Source organism: Bison bison, unplaced genomic scaffold (assembly GCF_000754665.1).
Source record: "Bison bison bison isolate TAMUID 2011002044 unplaced genomic scaffold, Bison_UMD1.0 scf7180017864036, whole genome shotgun sequence".
NCBI classification, from domain to species: Eukaryota; Metazoa; Chordata; class Mammalia; order Artiodactyla; family Bovidae; genus Bison; species Bison bison.
In genome coordinates this window covers 6,089,494-6,100,188 of record NW_011494608.1, presented here as the reverse complement: position 1 = coordinate 6,100,188, position 10,695 = coordinate 6,089,494, and the positions used below count along the sequence as shown (strand labels likewise).

The 10,695-nt window shown below is 47.0% G+C and overlaps 1 protein-coding gene across 10 annotated transcripts in view; it reads left to right on the top strand.

Annotated features, from left to right (window-relative positions):
• The window catches only part of PTK2 (protein tyrosine kinase 2), a 194,671-nt gene that overhangs the window by 79,663 nt on the left and 104,313 nt on the right, over positions 1-10,695 (top strand). For all 10 annotated transcript variants that reach the window (XM_010834795.1, XM_010834796.1, XM_010834794.1 and 7 more), the window contains one exon: positions 9,424-9,511. In XM_010834795.1, coding sequence (XP_010833097.1) covers positions 9,424-9,511 — 88 coding nt within the window. The remainder of the gene's footprint in view (positions 1-9,423; positions 9,512-10,695) is intronic.

Genomic DNA, 10,695 nt, shown 5'->3' with positions numbered 1-10,695 from the left:
CCAAGTTTGTGGTTACCTCTTGGTCTTTTCTCTACCTCTTGCTCCCCTACCTTCACTCGAGCAGCTGTGGTCTCTTTGAAGTTTCAGTTTTCATAGGTACTCGGGTTGGGGTCTCATTTGATGGTCTCTTCTCTGTTGCCTGCCTTCTTGTTGAACAGAATAGCTCTTATCTCATTTCTCTCTCTGCCTTTTAATTTTCCAACTTTGCACTTGCTCAACCTTGGCCACACTGGCTCTTAAACACACCAAGCGGATTGTCCCTAGTGCCTTTGAACTCGATGGTCAACTGCTGTATATGCTGCTCTGCTGTTCCTGGCACGGCTTGGCCCTCCCCTCGTTAGGGCAGGTGCTCCACTGTCGCGTCCTCCCAGGGCCTTCTCCAGCCTTTATGTCTGCAGAGCCCACTGCCTGCCTGGGACAGTCTTTCTCCCTCAGGGCCTCCGTCGTATTCACTGCTCTACTGCTGGGTTCTGGTCATGCCTGGGACAAAGTAGGCACCCGGTAAAATACAGTTTAAGTGGAAGTGAATCAATGATAATGAAATTACCAACTAGGAACCAAATAGTACTACTTAGTAACAGTCTTCTCATATTAGCTTGCTGCTTATTGGGCGTCAGACATTGTGTGAGAGGCTTGATAACCTGCCCATGGTCACACAGCTTAAATGGGTGGCAGAGTGGAAACTGGCTTCGTGCACCAGCTCTTCTCCCTGCCTGTGTTAGGTGTGTGACTACAGGAGACAGAGCATGGAGATCTCTTCTCTCAGTCCATGAGGGTGGCTGCAGCTCTGGCTTTAGTTCTGAGCAGGGCGTGAACCCTGAAACGAAAGTGCCAGGACTCATCAGAATAACGACGTTAGTTTCTACTCCTATGAGGTTTTTTAGCATAGATTTTTGTTTTTCGCACTACCTGCTATAGGATCTATTCATATTGTTAAGTAAACCTGAGATCTAAGCTTGTTTAATTGAGTCTTCAGTTCTTCAGATACCTCTGTAAGCACCTACAGCACACATTTGGTAGTAACTGTCTCAGGCAGGGTGGCCCTACAGAGTTGTCATGACATGTCATTGGGGAAGGGAAGGGCTGGTTTCATACATGGCTGTCCTCATAGGAAGAGGAACCACAGAATTAGATCCTGCCTTGAACAATACACAGAAATCCCCCTGAGGTGGATCAAGTTTTTAAAAAAGTTTAATGAAACATACAGTGAATGTGTCTTTAATGGGGCATATAGTGAATGTGTCTTTGGTCCTAGAGCAGGAAGATTTTCTTAATCCCCCAAAAACGTTCACTCTTAAAAGACGAGAATAGCAAATTTGCCCTTTATGAGATGAAAGCATTCTGTATATCAAAAGATGTATGTTTAGAAAGTGCAGAAAGGACAATTCCTCAGTGTTCCGGTGGTTTAGCTGCTTTTACTGCTGAGGGTCTGGGTTCAATCCCTGGTCGGGGAACTAAGATCCCACAAGTTATGAGGTGTGGCCAAAAGGAAAAATGCAGAAACAAGTTGCAACTCGTGTAATTGACAGAAGATGGTGTCAGGAGTTCTGCTGATAAATATAAGGATTGTAAATTCCTCAACAAATGGGCAAGAAACATGAAGGTATTTTCATAAAAGGGTAGACAGGTTTGACCTGTCATCACAGGAAGACACTGTCAGCTTCCTTAGTGCTCAGGGAAGTATGAATCTGGACCAGTAGATTCCATCTACACTGTCGGGTTAACAAAAAGTATTAATTAAAGTTGTCCAACAGTATTAATAGTGGGAAAGGTTAAGGATCTGATGATGATACTGAAACACCAGTCTGGGTGCCCAGCGCACTGTGAAGCCAAACAAACTGAAACGTCAAAGAGTTTGGAGCAGAGGAAGGCGCATTGAGGGCGATGCCAGGAGATGGGTGGCTCAAGCCTTTAAAACCCCAAGCTCTATGAGAGCTTTCCGCAAAGCCATTTTCTAGGAAAAGTGAGGGAGGGGCAGGGCTAGCTGCTGCAAACTGCGTGGTGTCAGATCCTTTGTTCCTGAGGTCAGGTCGTGGCCAGGTAACAATGCTCCTGTGAATCTCCACCAGATGAATGTTATTCTCTGTTCTGACAAGAAAGGGCCAGGTCCCCAGGCACAGCTTTCCCTCTCCGAGGTCCAGTTCTGGCTAAGAGGAGGTGAGCCCAGCTGGTGGCTCCCTCAGGGCCAGGCCCCCACACCTTGCCCAGCTGTCATCACTGAGGGAGCCAGGTGCCCAGGACCCAAAGGGCCTTTAGGCTCCTCCGGCCACCCAAACAGGCAGGGAGGGGCAGGTCCTGCAGACTACATGCTATGCAGGCTGCTGCTACCATTAGGTCGCGGAGGCAGGGATGGGGGAGAGGGTCACTGCCACCTCAAGGCCTGGGCCCGGCCAGTGGGTGTCCTTGATGAGGACTCTGGAATCCTGCAGGACACAGCCTGTGGCCTGCCCCCTGGTTCCCCTAGCTCACCATCTGGGCTGACCAGTGGCTGAGCGGGACCACTAATGGTCGCTCACTGACCTTTGGTCACCTGGGCCGGGGCCACTGAAGCACTGACCGATGGCTGAGCTGGACCTCTCGAGGTCGCTCACTGACTGTTGGTCTCCTGGGCCGGGTCCCACTGAAGCACTGACCATTGGCTGAGCGGGACCCCTTGAGGTCGCTCACTGATGGTTGGTCACCTGGGCAGGGGCCCACTGAAGCACTGACCATTGGCTGAACTGGACCTCTCGAGGTCACTCACTGACCGTTGCTTGCCTGGGAAGAGGCCACGTAGTACCAACCAAAGGCTGAGTGGGACCACTAACAGTCACTAACTAACGGTTGGTCACCTGGGCAGGGGTCCCTGAAGCACGGACTGATGGCTGAGCTGGACTATAAAGGTCGCTCACTGACCGTTGGACGCCTGGAGAAGGGTCCCTGAAGCACGGACTGACTGATGGCTGAGCTGGACTGTAAAGGTCGCTCACTGACCGTTGGACGCCTGGAGAGGTGTCCCTGAAGCACGGACCGATGGCTGAGCGGGGCCAGTAACCGCTGCCTGAGAGCGGGTGCAGAGTAGCATCAGGCACCACAGCTGTGTGCTCAGGGCTGCGTGTGGCTGCGCTCTTTCCAATTCAGGATCTTGCCTGCAGCTTAGCCTCCGCATGACATGGCCTCGGTCCTGCTGTTCCACTTCAGGTTCTGTCCTTGAGAAACTTGCGTTTCTATACTAGGCTGGAGACCCGAGGACGTTCATGGAATAGCCAGTGACAGAATATTCACAGTGGAGTGTTGCGCTAGTCAGAACGAGGAAAGCATCGCGACCTGGAACTCTGGACGAAACTTAGCCAGGTGACGGTGTGTGACAGAAGGCAGTCCCGGGGCAGCGTTGTGGGTACAACTAAATACTGTTGAATTGCACACTTTAAAGTGGCTGCTTTGGGGGAAGTTAGGGATGCCATGTGGCTTGTGAGAGCTTATTTCCCCGACCAGGGATTGAACCTGGACCCTGGCAGTGAAAGGCCCGAGTCCTAACCACTGGGCCACCAGGGAATTCCTTGAAATGGTTGCTTTTTATGTGAATTTTACTTCAGTTAAAAAAACAAAAAGTAAGCCCCAGAGGATGACATACAGCATCATACACAAGTAAAAAGCAAAATAAACATAAAAGAATGTTGTTGGGAAAACATGAGGTGGGTGAGACAATATGGGGCATGTCGATACAGGGTCAGGAGGAGATGGTCAGTCCAGGGCTTCTGCGGGGACCGCGCCAGCCTCCAGCCTCGTGAGGGCCCTCAGGAGCCTGTGTGGAGCCTGGGTCTGTGGCAGAGCCCACAGCCCCTGTGCTGCACGCAGCCTGCTTCCTTCACAGTCTGCTCGCCTGTGCCCAGGGTCCTGGGAGATGCCAGCTGAGTGGGTGGTGGTTGCCAGGCTCTGGAGTCAGCCAGAGAAGTTCGAATACAATGCCCTTCCTAGTTTGTCGTGTAGCCAAAAGTGCCATGCAGTTTTGAGAGCTTTACCCCAAACAGATTTAAACTTTAAAGTTTCGTACCTAGATAATGGAATTCTAGCTAGCTAAATTTTGTTCTGAAAGCACTTACACCGAGTGGTCGGACTTCTGAGCAGGTTAATCAGATATAAAGGGCCTGGTCCTTTTGGTGTGGGATTCAGGGCTTTGAGAGCCAGGCCTGAGAGGAGGCTCTGTTGGCTTTTGAGAGAGAACTGTGGGGCTTCTGCAGAGTGAGTGAAAAAGAAAGTCCTTTTCTTTGTTATCAGATGTGGTTCACATTCTCCTGTTCACGGCCGATGAACAGCTCCTCGATCTGCAGACATGATTCTTTTTTCAGACCTTTTGCAGGAGGAGGAAAAAAAGTCTTTTATTTAGATGAAAGGTATCTTTTTTTCATAGATGACAAAAGAAAATGACTAATGATAGCTGAGGAAGTTTTAGATTGTATTTTGATAGTTTCCTGTTTTATCTTGAAATGACATTATCTGTGCATATACCTTAATTTGAAAGGCTAGTCTTTCATTATGACACTGAACTCAACAAGAGTTCTTTAGAATATTTAAATCAGTAAGACAGTAAATAGAGGAACATTCTGACAAGTTTGGAAGTGACATCTTTTAAAAAAACAGGATGGACTTCCAAATTTGCTGATTGATTAATTAAATGTTTACTGGATACTTCTGCACCAAAGCACAAAAATGAACAGATTTCTGGCTGGTCTGTGGCTACAAAAAGCTGATGTTCGTTGACCAGGCTGGTTTAAAACTGGCTCTGGTGGGTATTTTGTTAACACATCTACAGGACAGTCTGTCTTAAAGTTTGTGAGAATTTATTTATAGTCTCAACGTGTTATCAAAAAGTTGCAAAAACAGTACACAGAAATCCTGTGTACCCTTCAGCCCTCCTCCCCTAAATGTTAAAACCTTAGTTAAGTACAGTTCAGTTATTGAAACCAGGACCTTAACATTGCTGCCGTAGTACTAACTGACCCACAGACGTCGCAGGGTCCAGGGTGCCCGTCTTCCAGCCTGGGATCCCATCAGAGCATCGTGCACCTGCGTGTCCCGTCGCCTTGGCTCTTCTCCCATCTGCGGCAGGTCCTCAGGCTGCCTCTGTCTGTCGTGACCTTGGCCCTTTTGAAGTGCATTGGCTGGTGGTTGTGCTGTGTTCTTCAGTTTGGGTTTGTTCCCATGATTATATTGAGCTTAAGCATTTGGGGAAGAGCACCACAGTCAAGCTGTTGTTTTCACTTAGCATTTTATCAGTGAGTCTTTGATGATGATAAGATTCATTTTACTGGTAGCTTTAACTTGGATCATTTGATTTAAGGTGGTGGCCAGGTTTCTCTGCTAGAAGGTTGTTTTCCCCCCTCTTTGTAATTAAGTAATATCTTCTGAGGAAATACAGAGACTCTGCAGTTTCTCATTGTATTTTCGCCCACTCAACATCATTGATTCTTTTTTGCAGTATTATTAGTGTAATTTTTGCCAAATGGTGAATTTCTATTTCTATCCTCCCTTCTAGGCTTTTAAAATTGAAAGTTTGTGTAAGAAGAGCTGTCCACACCCCACTGTTTCCAAGGGTCATCTGTGTAGTTTCCTGAAATTGTACTTTTGTTTATTTCACTACACACAGTCTGACTAGCTGAGCCTTCTCAGTATTAGGGTTATCTGAATATTCATCCAACTCAACTTTCAAAAACATTTCCTACTCTTCCCCATCATTAGTTCATTAGTGAACTAATGGGTATCTTGGGGAACTTGTGGGTATCTTGGTGCTCACAGTTGGAGATAAGACTGAAGAAGTTAGGTGTTGGCAGCATCAATGGTAATGTATTAACTTAGGCGACAGAGGATGAGATGGTTGGATGGCGTCACCGAGTCAATGAACTTGAGTTTGAGCAAACTACGGGAGATAGTGAAGGACAGGGAAGCCTGGCGAGCTACAGTTCACGGGGCCGCAAAGGATCAGACACGATTTCAGTGACTGAACAATAACAATTACTTAGAAGCAGAAGCCAAAGGATAGTCTTATCTGGGGCATGTTGTAGTTAGCCGCTGTTCAGAAATCATGGAGTGGCCTAGAGCAGGGACGTGGAAATGTTTATCAGGACACAGCCAGGCTCTTAGAATAGTAGTGGAAGTTTCACTATGAGGAAAATGGAGAGTTTCCTGGAGGAGAAAGGAGAGAGGATGCCGGCGCGGCTGGGCCGGGACGCAGTGGGCGCCAGGTATGGGGTTTAAGGACTGGGGTGAGGTGACTGGACTGGAATTGAACTCAGACTTGAGCGGAGTTCCAGTAGGGCTGTGAGGGAGGAAATGCTAGATTGTAGTGGGTTGAAGCAGGGAACACGAAACCCCATCACAATCTAGAGACCTTGCCCAACCCCACAAGCAAGACCCAACCCACGTACACTCCTCTGTGTTCTAAGCATAGGTGTCTTCTCTTAGGTTCACGCTGCCTCTAGGCCTTCAGGCGTGTTTCTGCTGAAGTGGAATCCCAGGGCTGCCTGTTAACAGCTGTGGGACCTTGACTATTAGCGGATGTCCTCAAAGTCTGTTCTCCCCCATCTAGGAAGATGGGGTGAACTGGACACCTGGTCACTATTACTGGTCCCTTCCCGGCCTCCTTGTGGCCCTGTTGTCTGCTCTTCACAGCCCCGCCTGGCTGGGCACCAGGTCTCTGCTGTTACTGCTCTGGCCACAGTGCCCCTGGGCCCCCTTTCCCACCAGGACGAGCCCTGGTTTGTGATGAGCAGGGTCCTGTGTGGCCTGCCCGCCTCTGTTCCCCGCTCCCTGCAGCCCTTTTACTCACAGGGGCTGCGGCTGCATTCCTCCAGGCAGCCTCTGGCCGCGGGGCATTTACTTGTTTTCTTCCTGCCCTTACTGCCCTGATTCCTTCCTGTCTTCCTTTAGATCTGTGTTCAGGTGTCCTGAGTCAGCCTGCTTCCCTGGCTCCCTTTACAGAATGTTGCTTCATCATCTGTTACTCCCCTTACCTTGCTTTTGTCTTTATCACATTACCACCTCAGAGATACTTAATGTATCTGCTGTCTGGCTGCCACCACAAAAATAGAAATTTTCTGAAGGCTGGTACTTCCTGCCTGTTTTATTCACCAGTGTCTTCCCAGACTCTGGAATTGCGTCTGTAGATGACTGGTGCCGAAATATTTGTTGAGTAATGGCTAATACGGTGGATCAGCCGTTGAGACGGCTGTGATGTGTGCAGTGACAGCCCTTTCCCTTCTCCCAGCATCCTGACGAGGGCTTCCCTGTCGGCTCAGTTGGTAAAGAATCCATCCACCTGCAGTGCAGGAGACCCCAGTTCAATCCCTGGGTCGGGCAGATCCACCAGAGAAGGGAACGGTTGCCCACTCCAGTGGCCTGGAGAATTCCATGGGCTGTGTATAGTCCATGGGGTCGCACAGAGTCGGGTGAGGAAATTGAGGCGCAGAGAAGTGATGGCAGACAGCGAACAAGGAGTGGAACCAGAACCCAGGTGCAGGTGGTCTTGATGCAGAGCGAGCTTTCTGCTTCTCCTGGGGGTTATTGCTGATGAGAAGAGGTCATCTGGTTAAAATGCTTGTCATGACTTCTGTGACATCCCGAGTAGTCCCTGAACGTTATTTGCTATCATCATCATCGTCGTCGGGATGATGTTAAAAGCCTGGACGTGTAGCCAGGCTGCCAGTTTTTTTGTTGTTTTTTTTTTCTTTAATCATTAAACTGGGGCAATGTTAATACCAAAGCCTCCTGCAGCCTGTTGATCCTGGAGCTTCCAGCCTGGAAACTGGCTGCCTACTGCTTATTCTTGCTGAGTGTCATCCTCCTACTCTGCTGAATATGAATAATTACGCTCTTGTTCTCCGATTATTATGTCGATTAAGAGAAACGGTGCCTATAAGGTGCATGCTAAGTCCTAAACTCAAAATGAAATTATTCTGCTTCTGTCAACAGTTGTCCAATGAGAATGCCTGCAGAAAGTTATTGAACTCCTGAGATTCAAAGTACAATGGAACTTTATTGTTTGACAGTTGTATATTTTAATAAGATAGACCCTTGAAAATCTCAGCAAAACTTGTGTATGTGTACCTTGCATTGAACCACCCTTAACTGAACCAAAAGAATTGTATCGATTCCTTTGTGTTCTTTTCCTCATGAGCTTAATACAATTTTAAAAGATCAATTTATGAAATTTTTAGAAAAAAAATCTCTGTAACTTTTGTGTAAGCAGATATTTTATAAACAAAACACTAAAAGAATTTACTGAAAAGAAAAAGATAAATAGGACTGCATAAAAACAAAAGATACCATTAAAATTAGAAGATTGAAAAAATAGGTTTTTAAATTATCGTTAAAATAGTGAAAGGCAAGCTATAGAGTGGGAGAAGATATATCTTCACTAAGTCTAGCAAAGGCCTCACATCCAAAATTTGTAAAGAATACCTACCAATCAGTGGGGTGGGGGCAGACAGACAGCTTGGCAGGAACAAAGGACAAAAGGCCTAACAGACACTTCACTAAAGAAGATAACCAAAATGGCCGGCTGCCAGAGACATGCCCGTTCTTGTTATTACTGACTGAAACCAGGGTGCACTCTTGCAGTGAACATCAGGGCCACTAACACGGAAAGACTGGACATGCGGGGAGAGGTGAGGGATGTGGAACCTGAGCGCCTGTGCGGCTCCCGCGCGTGCAAGTGGAGCGCACTGCTACAGCCCTGCAGCTTGTTTTCCGTCGTGTCTGCTCTGCACAGCATGTGTGTTGTGGTCCAGTGATGTGTTGCTGGTGTACCCCCAGCAGAGATGCGTACGTACCTGCGGGAGTGCATACGGGTGGACACACACGTACATACAGAATGAGGTACAGAGACAGCGCTCTGGTGAAATTTGTTTTGGTCATTCTCGAGGTTTGGCTTCGTGAGCAAAATTGCTTTTTTAGAGGACTATAAAAAGTGTTCATAGCATTATTCCTCATAGCCCCGAGGTGGAAAGTGCTCAGCAGCCTTCAGGGTAGCGTGGATGAGTCACTGGGGTGTGCTGCACAGTGCAGGGCTGGCGTGCTGCCGTGAGCAGGAGACGGCGCCGTCTCCTGAAGGGAGCAGACACATCCTGTGTGACTCCAGGCAGGGAGAGCTCGCCTTCAGGCGCAGAGCTTGGTGCTGCCCCCGGGCGGTGGGGCTGGAGGGACTTCGGGTGCCCTCTGGGTATCTCGTCAGGTTCTGTCTCCTGCGGGAACCTCGGGCTGTAGCACACTCACATGCACATTTTATTTTTTTATTTTTTGCAGCAAAAGGAAACATTTACAGATTATATTTAAACTTATTTTTAGAGTAATATTTCAGTAATTGGCAGTGCCATACTCAATATTGTTTGGACTGTGAAAAAGAAATGACCTATTTCTAATTGTTTTCCTTTGTTAATTATTTTTTAGATATGAATTGAGAATTCGTTATTTGCCAAAAGGATTTCTAAACCAGTTTACTGAAGACAAGCCAACTTTGAATTTCTTCTATCAACAGGTATAGAAGAGTGCTTTAATACATTTTTTTCCTTTGTTTCTTTGAATCCTGTTTATTTCGTGGTTTTGTTTTAGAACTAGATTAAGCCTAACATTTGGGAGAATATTAATTTGTCACTGTATGGCAGTGAGATTCTTATACCTCATAAGAAATTAGGAGTTTTGTTACTTTGTGAATTTTTGTATACTTGGGCAAATCTTAAGACTTATTTTAAGTAGAAACAGTAAGTCCTAAGTGATACAACCTTTGCTCTGTCTTTAATTCAAGTATAATTATGGTGCCTGAATATCAAGAAACTTGTCAGATGTTTATCCAGAGCCAGCTGTCCCCATTATAATTTCAGTAGCAGTTTGTGTAAAACCAGAAGTGACTTTTTAAACTAAAAGTAGCTTTCTTACTGCCCATAAGGGTAGAATACATACGCGTGGCGTAAATTCTGAATCCCCTGTAAGGTTTTAGTTAGGCAGTAAATACGCGTGGCATAAACTCTGAATTCTCCGTCTAGGGGGCTTCCTGTAAGCAGTTGCTTTGTGTTTGGTCCTATGCTGTTGGCAAGCCCAAGTGACGTGACGTCCCTTGGAGGGGGTGCTGGCACAGGGGAGGTGTCGAGTCCAGGCGGCTCCCTTGCCAGATGTCGTCTAAGGAACTTTGTAGCTGAGGAAGAGATGAGCTTTATAAAACACAGTACATTGAAATCTGTGCTAAAGTGGTTTGAAAGGAAATGGGCGAGAGAGCCGGGACCACACCGTGTAAGGAGAGGTTTTAGGTTCTCTCCTGCAGATTGTTGGGAGTATTTATAGAATTTAAGTAAGGAATGTCTTGATCGGAATTTTTTTTTTTTTAAATAAGCCCACCCCAATATGGTGGCAGTACTCGGGGTGGATTGGATCTTAAAAAGGCTGCAAGCAGGTTGGGGGCTCTTTAGCTATTTAGGCAAGAAGTTAGAAAGTTGGGAGGTAGAAAGGTGTGGTAGTAAGCAGATTTAGTGGGTGGATTTGATGGACTCAGAGACTGAACAAACTGGAGCAGGAAAGTAAGAAGGAAGAGGCTGATGGGTTTAGATAGGCGACATACTTCTGTTCTTCTCTCTTGTAGATGATTTGAATCACTGGTGTAATTTCTTTGAAAAATTAATCCACCCACTGAAGGCATCTGTGACTACTTCAGTGACATTGATTCCAGGA